We start from the raw sequence: 16,803 nt of genomic DNA, 5'->3' as shown, positions 1-16,803 counted from the left end.
TTCACTTCCATGTAGGTGCTAGGAATTGAACCTGGGTTCTCCACAAGAGCAGCCAGTGCTTTTTAACTGCTGAGCTAATTCTCCAGCCCCTTAAAATTCTTCCTAAAAATGCTTTTATTATTTTTATTTTATATGTAGAGTATATTGCTTGCATGTGTTTTAAGTGCACCTGTGTTGTACAGTGCCTAAAGAGGTCAGAAGAGGGTATCAGATCCCCTGCAACTGGAGTTACAGATGGTTGTCAGCTACCATGCAGGTGCTGGGAATCGAACCTGGGTCTTCTTAACTGTTAAGCCAAGTTACTTAAAATTCTTAAAACACACAGACAGACCAAAAAAAAATCAACCAAAATTTTTGTTTTAACCACAATTATTTATTGATGAATCGAGGAATACAATTTTAATGAGACAATAAGGCACAACTGTGGATTAAAACAGTTTGCTATACAGCCAAAGGGGGGGGCCATAATCTTAAGAACTTTATGTAAATCAAGAAGCCTCTGGAGTACTTCTCTAACAATTCAGCATCTAACAATTCAGTATCTTCCTTTTATACAATTCCTATATATTACATCATTTGATCACAAAGTCAGACTGATAGCCTATTAAGAATTCCCCATTCCTGCAGACTGAGTCATCCACCCTATCCACTCCCTTGCTTCTCACTTTTACCCATTCTTTCTGCAGTATTTTTGTTTGCTTGCTTTTTTAATAGCAATTTTTTTTTCCTAAAGAATTGTTTACCCATCTTGGATAGCCTTCCAAGGCAAGGAAACAAGCAATGAGTCGGCATGCCAGTCAGAGCAAATATACAAACAGATTCACATACATAGGATGGGAACAGCCTGATTCAGTCAAGTCTAAACTAAGCTGACATTGGCAGAAAGTTTAGCTAGGTTATTCAAAGACCTCTAATGCCACCTCAGTCTGTGCCACCAGTGCCTGCCCTGTGTGCTTCCAAGGGATCTGCAGTGGTCTACAAGAGTAGCTAGGAAGGTCATGTGACTAGGAAGCTAATGAGACAATATATTCAATGCTTTGGACCAGTATGAGCTGACTCTGGCTTCTAGCATTATAATTTGCCAAGTGTAAAATTCATACAGAATTTTGTGCAAAACTTTAAGACACCGAGGACAATCTTTAATTCTTTAGGACTGAGATAGGCACTTCTGTAACACTAATCTTTCTGTTTGGAAATGAGAAGTGAAAAATATTCCAGTGTATCTAACACTGAGGCATAACCCATGCTGCAGTATGGATGCAGGCGACTTTACAGGGTGCCTAGCCTCTTTGTTCAGAAAACCATGAGATGGTCCCCAAGCAAACTGTCAGAACAGCCACTCTGGTAGTGACAGTGTCCTAAGCAAAGCAAACCTGCAGGCATAAGACTATTTTCTGGATGTCAACACTGTACTTATGTTGAAAATCAGAGGCCAGAGGTAGAGACCTGGGCAAGCCACCTAGGAGACACGGCTCTACAAGTCTCACCAAGGCCACCTTTTAAGAACATCGCTACTCATACGACCTTTGATGACAGAGCAGTGTAGGGGACCAAGAGAGTCATATTCTTCCAAGAGTAGCAGTACTGGTTACTGAAAAGCTCCTGAAAAGGCAATATCCCAGAGACCCATTAAGTGAAGGTATATAAAAACTGGCAGACCACAGAACTACCCTGCCAAGTCAGAAAGATGTTAACAGCATAGCCTGATGTCAAGTAGAACAGAGGGAATCTTGAGGCTCAATGATAAGTAGGGAGGCTGAAAGACTGAATGGATGGAAGGATAGGTGACAGGAAAGTAGAAGTAAAAGACATACAAGAAGGACGCAGGAGCATGCCAGAGCCTTGCTGGAGGGAAGGCAGCATGGCTATGGGTTCCATCCATTGGGAACTTTGCTGGCTGGTTCTTGGCATGAGTTCCTGCCTCATTTCCTTAGACTGGATGGATGTGTGGCGTTCAGCAGCAGAACAGGGGGAGATGGTACTTATAAATGGAGAACTGGTGGGTGGACACTGAACAGAAATAGACCCAGGGTACCATTCTGTAACGCCCTGTTTATACACCAAAGGCAGAAATCTGGGGTTGTCATGCAAGAGCATTAGTATTCTGGGAAAAGGGGGATGATGGGATAAGGGAGGGGTTGGAGTAACAGGAGGACTCTTAAGTTCCAGTTCTTAAATACTTGAAAGCAAGGATAATTGGTCTCAGTCCTTTAGTGAAGAAATCGGATGCTCATTTTCTGTTCTACATCCACCTTCTCCAAAACCTGGAATTGAAAGACAAAATCTTTTAAAACAGTTCTGAGCACCCTTCTGAATAATGGTTCCCCCTCTCTCCAGAGCAGAATTGAACTTAAAAATCAAAAAGTAAGTGGGAGTGTCTATAAGGCCCTGCCCTTCCCTGAGGTTCTAAAGAAAGCTAATGGTTTCTGAGGGGAGACAGAGACATTTTCTTCAGTGGTATAACCACTGGTAAGTTCCCCTATGCTCCAATTAAAACTCATTTATGTAAAAAAAAAAAAAAGGGTATAACCATAAAAGTGAGACTAGCTGGGAAGAAGGGGAGACAAGAGATGGGGACAGGGACTGAATATGATCAAAATATAGATGTATAAAATGTCATAATCAGCCAGGCATGGTGGCGCATGCCTTTAATTCCAGCACTAGGGAGGCAGAGGCAGGCAGATCTCTATGAGTAGTAGAGTGTATGAGTGTACTACACTCTATGAGTGTAGTTAATGTATACCAATAAAAATCTTAAAGGAATTGAAAGAAAAAAAAAAATCAAAAGATAATGGACAGACCTTAACAAATTCTGTGAAAGATATGGCACTGTCACCATCCTGATCAGCCTCCTGGATGGTCCTGTCTGCAATGCTGCCCAGCTGCTCATCGGAGATATTCACTCCAACCATCATGCGTAGCACCTACAAGACCAAGAGGCTGGAATTACAGGGGACTTGGGAGTCAGTGAGTTTCTTATTACAATATTTATTCATTTTGGTTTTTCTTTTAGAAAGATGTTACATATAATATTTTGATATAGGATTTTGGCTGATTTAAAGCTATACCATTAATGGCAGTTCTTGGATGGAAATAATGCCTTCCAAAGTATGGAAGCTCCTTTACAGCTCTTCTTCCTCCTCCTCCTCTTTTAATGAAGCAGAGTCGGATTTAATAAAGGCATTTTATTTTATATTTTATTTATTATTTGTATTTATGTGTATGAGTGTATTACCTGTAGGCATGTTAGTGCACCATGTTGTACAATGCTTGTGGAGGTCAGAAGAGGGCGTCGGATTCCCATGGAACTGGAGTTACTGATGGTTCTAAGCTGCCATGTGGGTGCTGGGAATCAAACCCAGGTCCTCTGCAAGAGCAGCCAGTGCTCTTAACTGCTGAGACATCTCTCCAGCCCCAAATAAAATATTTTTAAAAAAAATCCTTGGCAACTACTTGGCAGGCTGATGTGAGAGGATTTCAAGTTGAGTTCAGTTTAGATAACTTAGTGAGACCCTTTTTTAAAGAGGCAGCAGTGTCTGGGGTATTCAGTAGTAAAGTGCTTACCCAGGAAGCACAGGGCCCCAGTACCATACATATACACACATGGTACCACAAACAAAGTAAGTAACTTCAGTGATGTGACTCTCAGGTAATATGAAAAGGAAAATTCTTAGCATGAAACTGGGGACAGCCACAGCTGTTTTCAAAAGACAAGAGCTGAGTTTTCTCATAGGATGGAAGGCTCTAGCCCAATGGTTCACAAGTCTTCCTTTCCCTACTCCTTTACATCCTTCTGGAAATACTGACTTGTATGAACATTGGGGTTTTTGTTTTGTTTTTATCATTTGCCAGTGTTTGTTTTTTCAGGCTGCCTTGCTATGCTGCTTAGGCTGGCCTTAGATGCCTGGGCTCAAGCAATCTTCCTTAGCTTGACAAATAGCTACCATCATTTATTATGCACTACCTCACAGAGCTATAAACTAATTCTTAAAAATTAGAGATTGTGGGGACTGGGGAAATGGCTCATTGGTTAAGAGTACTGGGGTGGCTAACAACTGGTTGTCTGTAACTCCAGTTCCAGAGGATCTGACACCCTCTTCTGACCTCTGTAGGCATTGCAATGACACAGGTACACTTATATACATGCAGGCAATACACTCATACACATAAAGTAAAATAAAATTAAAAAAAAATTAGAAGTTACGCAGGGCATGGAGGTACATGCCTTTAATCCCAGCACTTCAGAGGCAGAGGGAGGTGGATCTCTGTGCATTCGAGGCCAGCTTGGTCTACATAGTGAGTTCCATGCCAACTGTGGCTATGGCAAAACTATCTCAAAAAAACAAAAACCAAACCAAAAAAAAAGGGAAGTTGCATATTTTAGGTACAAATGCACAATTAACCAATAAAAGAGGCAAGGAGAGCAGGGCATGGTGGTACATGCCTTTAATCCCAGCACTGGGGAGGTAGAGGCTGGAGGGTATCTGTGAGTTCTAGGCTAACCTGGTCTATACGGTGAGTCCCAGACCAACTGGGGCTACAGGGAGACCCTGTCTCAAAAAGACAAAAAAGACAAAAAAAAAAAAAAAAAAAAAAAAAAAAAAAAAAAAAAAAAAGGCAAGGAGAGATGGCTCAGAGGTTAAGAGTGAGTACTTCAAAAGAAGGACTTGAGTTCATAGTGCCCTCGTAGAGCAGCTTACAACTGCCTGTAACTCCAGCTTCAAGATTTGATGACTCTGGCCTCTACAGACACTACACACACACACACACACACACACACACACACACACACACACACACACACACACAGAACTTTAAAAAAATTTTTAAGGGGCTGGAGAGATGGCTCAGCAGTTACGAACACTGGCTGTTCTTGCAGAAGACCTGGGTTCGAATCCCAGCACCCATATGGCAGCTAACAACTGTCCATAACTCCAGTTCCAGGGGATCCGACAGCCTTCTCTGTCCTCCACAGGCACTGCATGACACGGGTGCCCTTACCTACATAACACTCATACACATAAAATAAAAATAAATAAAATATTTTTAAAAATTTAAAGTATATTAGCCGGGCGTGGTGCACATGCCTTTAATCCCAGCACTCAGGAGGCAGAGGCAGGCAGATCTCTGTGAGTTCAAGGCCAGCCTGGTCTACATAGTGAGTTCAGGTCAGCTGGGACTACAGGGAGACCTTGTCTCAAAAAGACAAAAAAAATTTTTTTTAAATTTATTATTGTTTTATTTATTATTTTTATGTGTGTATGAGTGTATTGCCTGCATGTATATGAGTGCACTTGTGTCGTGCAATGCCACGGAGGTCAGAAGAGGACTTCAGATTCCTCTGGAACTAGAGTTAAGGATGGTTTGTAGCCATGTGAGTGCTGGGATTAGAACCCGGGTCTTCTGCAAGAGCAGCCAATGCTCTTAACTTCTGAGCTGTTTCTCCAGCCACCCCCTCACACTTCAGATCTCTGTGAGTTCCAGGCCAGCTGGAGATACAGGGAAATCCTGTCTCAAAAGAAACCACTGCCTTCTTCTACAAATGTGAGTGAACAAGCAGATCAATCGATCCCCAAACTGCAACCTCCTTGGAGTGCCTAAGGTGTTTTGCTTGGAGAATGTGAGACCTTGAGTTGTGGAAGTAGCTTGTGGGTATAATGCTTCTTTAGCATGTCCTGGGGCTCCATCCCCAAATTTACACACATAAAAAAGATAGAACTAGAATACACATATCCAAATATGTTATGTTGGGCCATGAAGAAGAGTGGTATGTCCTAAAGATTACTTCATCCAGTCCATAAATAAGGACAGTAAGGTCCAAAAGTGGTTTGACTCATGTCCTAGGAACCAGTGGCTGTCTGCCCAGGCCTCCATTCCCAGGCCAGTGATCCTTCCATCTGTCCACATTACCATTCATTACTCCAGTGAGAAGTTTATTAGCAAATGGAAATTTATTATTATTTAGCTACTTTTAGTATTTAGTTTCTATAGACATACTTCCCCTTTTTTGAGTGTGATCTTAAGAGTTGAACCCATGTTAGGGAAGCATGATGCTGTCACACAGTTACATCCCTAGCCCTCTTTTCAGTTTTTATCTTGAGACAGGGTCTCATTAAGCCCAGGTGGACCTTGAACTTACAAACCTTCTACGCCAGCCTCCCAAACAGTTAGGTTATAAGCCTGTACCACCTGGTCTGGCTTGTATATACCCTTTATCAATTTAGGAAAACGTCCTTCTGTTTCTAGTTTTATAAGACTTCACATTTGTAAATAACGAATGGATGATGAATTTTTTTTTTTGTCTTTTTGAGACAGTGTCTCCCTGTAGTCCTAGAAATTACTATTGTAGACCAGGTTGGCCTTGAACTCACAGAGATCTGTTTCTCTCTGTCTTCCAGTGCTGGGATTAAAGGTGGCATAGATGGTGTATGCCACCATACCGGCAGATAATGAATTTTTATCAAATACCTTTTTCAATAGAAAAGACCATATTTTTTAATTCTATTTTTGCAGAAAGCAATTAAAGGAGCCATCTCCTTAACCTCTTTATTATTATTTTATTTTTTTTTGGAGACAGGGTATGTAGCCCTGGCCTGGAACTCTCTATCTAGACGAGGGTCACCCACCTGACCTGTGATTTTTTATTTATTTTTTTGAGACAGCATCCCTGTAGCCTCAGCTGGCCTGGAATTCACTATATAGACCAGGCTCTGCCTCCCAAGTGCTGGGATTAAAGATATGCACCACCACACCCTGCTGTATGGTTCATTTTCTGTTAGTTAAATAAACACTGAATTCCTAGTGTAAACCCACCTTGGCTATAATATAATATCTTTTCCAGATACTGCTGGATTCAGTGTTTCAGTATTTTGTTTAGAATTTTAAAAAATCTACGTTAAAAAAAAGTGTTGAACTGGGCTTGAGAGACGGCTCAGCAGTTAAGAACGTTGGCTGTTCTTGCAGAAGACCGGGGTTCGAATTCCAGCACCCACATGGCACCTAACAACTGTCCTAACTCCAGTTCCAGGGGATCTGACAGCCTCTTCTGTCCTCCACGGGCATTGCATGACAAAGGTTCACTTACCTACATGCAGGTTTTACACATATACACATAAAAATAAAATATTAAAAAAAAAGTTGAACCATATTTTTTTCCCTTACACCACCTTTATAAAGTTTCATGTCTTCATTATGCTACCTTCATAAAATGAGTTTGTGAGCAGAGCAACTATCTTTACTGAAGTATAAATGACACACAATGCACTACTCATTTATCAAGTGCTTTAGAAATTACAGTGTCTAGGGCTGGAGAGATGGTTCTGAGAGACCTGAGTGACTCCATCTTGGATAAAACCTCCATAGGACTGACCCAGCCCTGGGCCCTGTTCCAAGAAAAACCACAATACTTGGAACGGATAGAGAACAAATCTTGGATAAAACCTCCATAGGACTGGCCCAGCCCTGGGCCCTGTTCCAAGAAAAACCACAATACTTGGAACGGATCGAGAACAACTCCCCCACCAACGGTCAATTAACCAGGGACAGGAAAGTACTAAAAGTCCAGATATCTTTTCAGAGTTCCTGAAGCCAGCAGTTTATGGTTTGGCACTGAGTTGCAACCAATCAGATGCTTGCCAGGCTGAAGACTCCCTACTCCCCTACTTGCTGAAATAAACCTATAAAAACCTCTGTCTCCCAAAGCAAGGGGTCTCACATCTGAGATCCATTGAGTCAGTGACAGAGTGGGCCCAAGCTTAAGCTTGTAACAATAAAAGAACCCTTGTGTCCTTGTGTATTTGCATCGGTCAGTTCCTTGGTGGTCTTTGGGGTCTTGCGAATGGGGCACAACATCTTGGGGGCTCGTCCGGGATCCCCAAGACACCCCCCCCCCCCAGGATCCCGGAACTGGAGGGTTCTTGGCTGGCTGGTAAGAGTCTGTTTGTTTCTAGTTGTACCTGTCTGTGTCTGTCCTAGCTTTTGTTCTGAGCCTCAAGGCAAACTTGTAAACAGTGTGGTCAGGAGTGGTTGGAGCGGACGCGCTAGATGACCGTGACCACAGAGGTCTGGGAGACGTTCCAGACCTCAGCAGAGGGGATGGAGGGCCCCGGACTCTGTTGATTCCTGTGAAAGGACAAGGTAGGTCACTCTGGCGGCATGGCAGTTTGCCGCTGTCCTACTTTCAGTTTTTCTTCTGCATGAGCGGGGGAAGTTGTAACTTGGCCTTCTGTGTGTCTTTCTGGCTCTCTGTTTTGTCTTTGGTTGTCTATTTCTCTGTGACTGAGACGGACACAATGGGGCAGACTCCCTCTACACCCCTGGACCTAGTTCTTGCACAGTTTGGAGAGGTTAAGACTCGAGCCCATAACCTCTCTGTTGTCAGGAAGTATAAACTAATCACTTTCTGCAGGTCTGAATAGCCCACTTTCAATGTGGGATGGCCCTCGGAGGGGACCTTTGATCCTGCTGTCATTAACGTGGTTGAGAAAATTATTCTTCAACCACACATGGGACACTTGGATCAAATATCACACATAATGGTCTGGGGAGATTTAGTTAATAACCCCCCTCCTTGGGTCAAGTCTTTTCTTCCTTTACAGAAAACTGAGGTGCTAACAGCTGCAGAATGGAAAACAATAACCCAGAAAGCACCTAAACCTGAAACCAAACCATCAGTACCATCACTGTACCCTGTCTTACAGGGCAGCACAGAAGAAGATCTAATTTTTCCTCCCCCTCCTTATCCATCTCCTCCACAGGAGGTACCCCCTCCAGAATTGGCACCCTGGTACCAGATTCTTCACAGGCACAGGGGGGACCGGCTCAGGGGACTAGGAGTAGAAGGGCAGCAACACCAGAGGGAGACTCTACTGTTTTACCCCTCAGAGTCGCTGGCCCCACGGATGAGGCTGGCAACTAGCCCTATCACTATTGGCCATTCGCCACTAGTGACCTTCACAACTGGAGAACCCAGAATGCTCCCTTTTCTGAAAATCCTAAGGAGCTTATTAATTTATTAGAAACTGTCTTATTCACACACCAACCCACTTGGGATGATTGTCATCAATTGTTACAGGTCTTGTTTACCACAGAGGAAAGGGAACATATCCAAACAGAAGCCAGGAAGTTAATTCCTGGCAATACTGGTGTCCCTACTACTGACACGACACTGATTGATGCTGCCTGTCCACTGACCTGGCCTGATTTGGATTATAATACTGCAGAAGGTAAGGTAAGGGTTTATCACAGGCTCTGGTGGCAGGTCTCAAAGTGCCTGCTCGTAGGCCAACTAATTTGGCAAAGGTATAGGATATTAGTCAGGAACCAAATGAAAGCCCAGCTGCATTCTTGCAGCGAATAACAGATGCCTTCTGCAGGTACACTCCATTAGACCCGGAGTCCAAAGATAATATAATGGCAATGGCCATGGCTTTTGTTAACCAGTCAGCTCTGGATATAAAGAAAAAGCTCCAAAGAGTAGAGAGACTCAGTGAAAAGAGCTTAAGGGATTTAATAACTGTGGCCAAGAAAGTGTACAACAATAGGGATAGTGCAGAGAAAAAAAAAAAACAGATAAAGGCAGAAAGAAGGCAGAAAAAGGACCTGGCAATGATCCTGCTGGCTGCCAGGGCAGATCCAGAGGACCGGTGGAGGCATCTGAGACAGCATTGGGGAAAGGAGTCTCTTACAGTATGTGGATGACCTACTTGTGGCGGCAGACAGCCAAGACATGGATGGCACAGACGCCTGTTGCAGATGTTAGGAAGCCTGGGCTATCAGGCCTCTGCTAAAAAGGCCCAACTATGCAAACAACAGGTCCAATACTTGGCTATATACTTAAAGAAGCATTACTGGTAAAAGATGCTGACAAACTGACTTTGGGCCAGAACTTGACCATCACCACACCACATGCAATTGAAGGAGTTTTAAAGCAGCCCCCGGACAGATGGCTAAGTAATGCCCGTATAACCCATTATCAGGCATTACTTCTTAATTCTGCTAGAATCACCTTCCAGGTACCAGTTGCCCTGAAACCAGCCACCCTCTTGCCGGACCCAGACTTGGATGCCCCCCTGCATGATTGTGCTGGAATCCTGGCCCATGTCCACGGTACCCGATCAGATTAGAGAGATACCCCGTTAATCTGATGCTGAAGTAACGTGCTTCACTGATGGGAGCAGCTTTGTCTAGGATGGCAAGAGGTATGCAGGGGCGGCTGTAGTATCATTAACCAGCATCATTTGGGCAGAGCCTCTGCCCACTGGCACTTCAGCCCAAAAGGCTGAACTTATTGCCCTAACTAAGGCGTTGGTATTGGGAAAGGACAAAAAGTTTAATGTGTATGCAGACAGCCGATATGCCTTTGCCACCTCGCACATTCATGGGGCAATATATCGGGAACAGGGCTTATTAACGGCAGAGGGAAAGACAGTCAAAAATAAAGAAAAATCCTAACAGTGCTGAAGGCTCTCTGGCTGCCAAAGAAATTGGCAATTATCCACTGCCCAGGTCATCAAAAAGGGGACGATCCGATTTCCCAAGGAAACAATCGAGCGGATCAGGCTGCGAAACAGGCTGCCCTCCAAATTAACCCAATCTTGGTCACCACACTAATTGACCCAGGTGACCCAAACCTCCCCGAAAAGCCCAAATACACTGGGGAGGACCTGAAATGGATAAAGGGACTGCCGAGGACCCAATGCCTGGAAGGATGGTGGAGGCCAGCAGAAGGGAAGCTGATCCTCCTGGAAAAATTAGGAAAACATATGTTGGCAAAGATACGCCATTCTTCCCACATGGACATCAAGAGGATGCAGGACTTAATTCGACATGCTGAGGTAAAAATCAAGGACACTAATTAAGATTAAAGACACTGTCAATGGCTGTAATGCTTGCCAACTCACTAATGTGGTGCCAAATATTAGAAACCCAGGAATCAGATTTCGAGGGAGAAAACCTGAAGCCTATTGGGAAACGGATTTCACTGAGGTAAAACCTGGCAGGTACAGATACCGTTATTTGCTAGTCTTTGTAGATACTTTTTCAGGATGGACTGAAGTCTTCCCTACTAAACATGAAAAGGTCAAATGGTGGCAAAGAAACTGTTGGAAGACATCCTCCCTAGGTATGGCTTTCCACAGATGATAGGGTCAGATAATGGACTGGCTTTTGTGTCCAAGGTAAGTCAGAGTCTGGCCATAGTTCTGGGGATTGACTGGAAACTACACTGTGCTTATAGACCCCAGAGTTCAGGACAGGTAGAGAGAATGAATAGAACTCTGAAAGGGACCTTAACTAAATTGATCTTAGAGACTGGTGGTGACTGGGTGACTCTCCTTCCGTATGCCCTCTATCGAGAACATAACTCCCCTTACCAGATGGGATTAACCCCCTCTGAGATCATATTTGGAATGCCCCCTCCCATTATTCCTAACCTCCAGGCAGAAAAGATTACTGAATTTAAAGATCGGGACTGGTTGAATGACCTCAGGGGAGTCCAATGGTTCCATAAACATGTATAGCCTAAACTAAGTGCTCTTTATGAGACAGGACCCCCCTCCAGAACCTCATCGATATTGACCCAGTGACTGGGTCTACGTTAAGAGGCATTGGCAAGGATCCTTAGAGCCACGGTGGATGGGGCCCTATGTGATCCTACTGACCACCCCCACAGCCCTCAAAGTGGATGGTGTAGCATCGTGGATCCACCATACACATGTATGGCCAGCTGACCTGTTCGCTGTAGAGGACTGCGCATCCCCAGCTTCAGGATGGGGAGTTTCAAAGGACCCCAACAATCCGCTCAAGCTAAAACTCACCTGATTTTCAAACTGTTGACTGTATATACTCTGTTCCCCATGATCGCCACTTCTGCTCCAGGAAGCCTGCATCAACCTATGAATCTGACTTGGGTCCTCCAAGATGTGAAAGGAGTTAATATATTGTTCCAGATCTCCCAAGTAGCACCTCCGGCTACTTGGTTCCCAACTCTGCACTCCCATTTAGATGCTTTCTTTGATTTCAATCCTAAGGGAGGCACACATCCTCATGCTCTAACTAACTCTCCAGGACCATACAGAAACCAGGCTGGTTCTATGTTTGCCCAGGGCCTGGAACACCAAAAGACAAGTCCCAGAGAAACAGGTGTGGAGAGGATAGTGCTACTTATTGCGCTCGATGGGGTTATGAAACAACGGGACACATATGGTGGACCCCTCAGGGAGGAGATCATATTAAGGTAAGGTGGGAGAAACAGATATCCACTAATCCTCATAAAAATGGTAGGCTCAATATTAGTTTTACTGAAGAAGGTAAGAGAGCCACCGGCTAGGAAACGGGAAAAATTTGGGAAATAAGACTCTGTGTGAGCTGGACTGAACCAGATCCAGGAACTTTATTCTCTATTCGATTAAGAGTAAGAGTTCCTCAGTACCAGACCTGTTTGGTCCCCTTGGGACCAGGTGCTGTTTTAAAGGTCACCCCAGAATCAATCTTGTCAACCACGGTGGCCAGCTCAAATAATGGCTATTCTGACAGCCATGGCCTTCCTATAGGTGACAATGACCTGCTTTGGTCACTAATGGTCCAGACTTACCAGGTACTCAATGATACCAGGCCAGACCTCACCTCATCATGCTGGTTATGTTATTCATCAAGGCCCCCATACTATGAGGGGATTGCATTCATAGGAAACACCACCCTAGCGCCGGACCAAGGCAGCTGTAGATGGGCTCAGTAGGAAGGAATCAGGCTTATGCTACAAGATGTTTCAGGACAAGGGCTATGTATAGGCAAACCCCTCATGAGCACACTTCCCTATGCAACTATACTCTGCCAGTGCTGGCCAATAACTCGTACTTAATACCACAAGATCAAGGATGATGGGCATGTACCTCGGGATTAACCCCATGTGTCCATTCTAAAGTTCTTAACCAATCATCAGATTTTGGCAACTAATCCCTAGAATAACATCACTCAGACCAGGATATAAACTGGGTCCTGACATGGCAAGGACCCTTCACCATAATCGCCAGGAAAGAGAAGTTGTTATTGCCATCACCCTATGCATTCTTCTGAGAATGAGACTGGCAGGAGCAATTACAGGAATTTCAGCCTTGACCTTACAAAGCCCAAACTACCGTAGCCTTAGAGCCACATTAGATGTGGACATCCAGAACTTAGAAAAGACTATTTTCCATGTACAAGAGTCCCTAACCTCCTAGGCAGAAATGGTTCTGCAGAAAGAAGAGGCCTAGACCTGTTGTTCTTGCAGCAGGGAGGCCTCTTTGCTGCCCTCAAGGAAGAGTGTTGTTTTTATGTAGATCACTCTAGAGTCATCAAAGAATCCATGGCCAAGGTTAGAGAAAGTCTGGCTCGAACGAATATAGAGCTAAACAAGGATGGTTTGAATCCTGGTTCAATAGCTCCCCTTCATTGACCACTTAGATTTCAACCTTACTCGGACCCCTCCTCATTCTGCTTATGCTCTTGACTTTTGGACCTTGCATTTTAAATAAATTGGTAGCTTTTATAAAAGAGAGGCTGGGAGCTAGACAGCTAATGGTGATGCGAACCCACTATCAGTCCCTCCAGAGTCTGGGTGATGAAGAACATGTGATGAGGGAGCGCCAATGATTGGGTCCCCAAGGTACTAGTCAGAGGGAGGAATGAGAGACCTGAGTGACTCCATCTTGGATAAAACCTCCATAGGACTGACCCAGCCCTGGGCCCTGTTCCAAGAAAAACCACAATACTTGGAACGAATAGAAAACAACTCCCCCACCAACTGTCAATTAACCAGGGACAGGAAGGTACTAAAAGTCCAGATGTCTTTTCAGATTTCCTGAAGCCAGCAGTTTATGGTTTGGCACTAAGCTGCAACCAATCAGATGTTTGCCAGGCTGGAGACCCCCTACTCTCCTACTTGCTAAACTTGCTAAAATAAACCTATAAAAACCTCTGTTTCCCCAAGCAAGGGGGTCTCACTTCTGAGATCTGCTGAGTCGGTGACAGAGTGGGCCCAAGCTTAAGCTTGTCACAATAAAAGGACCCTTGTGTATTTGCATCGGTCAGCTCCTTGGTGGTCTTTGGGGTCTCGCGAACTGGGCACAACACAGGTAGACCCACTCAAGGGGTACTCCATTTGCCACACAATACCCTGTGTTCTTGTTCAGTATGGAAGAAGCCAGATGATTGGTCTGCATCCCAATTCCCAATGGCAAATTGAATTACTTCTTCAGAAAAAAAGAGACACCTGAAGGGAGTTGTAACATTTTTCTTGTTTTGAAGTTATTGGTTTGTGAAATGCTTGCTCTGAAACTATTGGTCATATAAGCACGGGCTTTTGTGTAACGGTTGTGGGAGCCTATATAATCTTTACCTAAAATTGCCTCAGGGTTGATCACTCTAACCAGACCTGCGTGTCTTAGAAGGACGGTCAGCCCCAGCTAGCTGGCCTAATAAAACTCTGCTTGATTTTTGCATCTCCATACTTGTGCATTTGTTCTCCTGAAGAGACCCACCGAGTCACGGACCCTAACATTTTGGGGGCTCGTCCCGGATTCGGGGGGGCTTCTGGGGGAACAAAGGACGAATGGAGGCAGAGTTTCTTTTCTCCGGACAGGGCAGTGTAATTCGAGGGTCACCCCCTTGTGTTTGTAAAATCCAGAATAAAGAGAGAGTCGCCATCTCGTGTCTGGTCTTGGGTTAGTAATCCAGAGTGAGGAAGTCTGGGTTTGAGTCCCAGCACCTAGTTGAAAGTCCAGGTAACCAGCCCTGGCCCTAGGGTCCGAGTGTCTCAGCCCTAGGAAGGAAGCCTGCCATCAAATCTGGCACCTGAGGAGGAAAAGATCCAGCTGGTCACTCTGAGGCAGTCCGAGTGGATGCCATTTGGGAGAATCATGAGAAGTCTCGGGGATCCTGAAAGTGAGAGTGGTGAGTGCAGCGCGCATCTGAGCGAAAGAAGGACCGGTCCACATGAATGGGATTCAATGTGGTGCGCGTGCTTGATGGTTGTGCTAATTGTCTTACTGGGGGGGGGTCTGGTTTTGTATTTTTCTCTACGCTCTCTATTTTAAAAACTTCCTTTCCTCCTTTTCCTTCCATTTATCCTCTGTATCTCCCACTACTCTCCATCCCTGTCTCCGGCCACTGAGAAAGCCCCGCGGGCATGGGTCAAGCTAGTAAGAGCCACAGGGCGCTCGCCACCAAAAGACTCCCGTGAGAGGATAAGGGGGTCCCAGGCGTGAATCCCAGATAAATTCACGTCCCCCGCAGAAGAAAAACTACAACAGGCACCTGTCCACAAGCACACCCACTGGCCATCATTGTTTAGAGTGGCATCTTCACTTCTCCCTTTTCATCTCTCTCTCTTCTGTGATCTCCACCATGGGCCAGACTCAGGCCACTCCTAAAGGTTTAATCCTCTCTCACTTGTCGGAGGTGAAGGAGCGGGCTTTGAAATTGGGCCCCGGCATCAGGAAGGGTAAGTTTGGCACTTTCTGCTCGACTGAATGACCCACCTTTGGAGTAGGTTGGCCGACCCAGGGGTCCCTTTCCCTGGACACCATCGGCAAGGTCAAGGCTGTCATTACCCAGCCTGACCCAGAGGGCCACCCGGATCAACTCCCCTATATCCTTTTGTGGGAGACTCTGGCAAAGGATCCCCCATCCTGGTTAAGGCCCCTCTTGGTGAGAAAGCCTCATGCTTGCCCACCAAAAGTCTCCATCATGGTCACCCAGGAAGGTTTGAAGTCCTCCAGTCACAGAGGCGGGGATCCTAGTGCTCCACCAGTTCTCCCCAAGAGCTCCTCCCTCTACCCCCCTTTACCTGTTGAAAAGCCACCACCTTATGCAGCTCCACAAGGTGGAGAAGCCGAGGCGGCCTATGGACGGGGGAATGGAGCCAGAGGTCCCCATGGGAATCCAGTGGTTGCCCCCTCCCCAGACTCCTCTACAGGAGAGGATGGACGACCTGGAGAAGCGGGAGGGATGCAGTTGAGGTCTCGAGGAAACAGGGACCGAGTGGGGGAAGCTCCATCCTCCACCACAGGAGGAGCCGTGTCAGTTCTGCCGGTCCGAATGGTTGGTGGCCCAGATGGAGTTCAGCAGTACCAATACTGGCCATTTTCCTCTAGTGATCTCTACAATTGGAGGACCCAAAATCCTCCCTTTTCTGAAGACCCTAAGTGTCTAATAGGTTGGGTAGAATCCATTATGTACACCCATTGTCCCACGTGGGACGACTGCCAGCAGCTACTTCGCACCCTCTTCACAACAGAAGAGCGAGAACGCATCCTGAATGAAGCCAGGAAGAATGTCCTGGGAGAAAATGGGAGGCCTACTACCCTTCAGCCTGCCATCGATGAAGTGTTCCCCCTCACCCGCCCAAATTGGGATTTTGGGACGGCAGAAGGTAGGGAGCGGCTCCGAGTTTACCGTCAGACGCTTATGATTGGGCTCCAGGGGGCTGCAAGACGGCCCACTAACCTGGCTAAGGTGAAAACAATTGTTCAGGGAGAAATCAGAAGCCCAGCCACGTATCTGGAAAGGCTATTTGATGCCTATAGGCAATACACCCCTATAAACCCAGAGGCAGATGAACACAGGTCAGCTGTAGTCCTCTCTTTTATTAACCAGGCAGCCTCCGATATTAGGAGAAAACTCCATAAGTGGGATGATCTGGGAGAGATTTCTATTAGGGAAATGCTGCAACAAGCATTTTAATGCTTGTCTTTAATGCTAGGGAGTCTCCGGAGGACAGGGAGGAGAGGCTAAGGAAGGAGGAATGGGAGATGCAGGATAAAA

The 16,803-nt window shown here is 45.4% G+C and overlaps 1 protein-coding gene across 1 annotated transcript in view; it reads right to left on the bottom strand.

The window, feature by feature from the left end:
• Nucleotides 1-351: 351 nt before the first annotated feature.
• Chp1 (calcineurin like EF-hand protein 1) overlaps nucleotides 352-16,803 on the bottom strand; it is a 62,687-nt gene continuing 46,235 nt past the window's right edge. The window contains exons 6-7 of the mRNA XM_008846786.3: nucleotides 2,802-2,924; nucleotides 352-2,264 (exon numbers count right to left, since the gene is read on the bottom strand). Coding sequence (XP_008845008.1) covers nucleotides 2,211-2,264; nucleotides 2,802-2,924 — 177 coding nt within the window. The 3' untranslated portion in view covers nucleotides 352-2,210. The remainder of the gene's footprint in view (nucleotides 2,265-2,801; nucleotides 2,925-16,803) is intronic.

Source organism: Nannospalax galili, unplaced genomic scaffold (genome assembly GCF_000622305.1).
Source record: "Nannospalax galili isolate Female #2095 unplaced genomic scaffold, S.galili_v1.0 scaffold342, whole genome shotgun sequence".
In the NCBI taxonomy this organism is placed as follows: domain Eukaryota; kingdom Metazoa; phylum Chordata; class Mammalia; order Rodentia; family Spalacidae; genus Nannospalax; species Nannospalax galili.
This window is presented reverse-complemented; position numbering and strand designations above follow the sequence as displayed.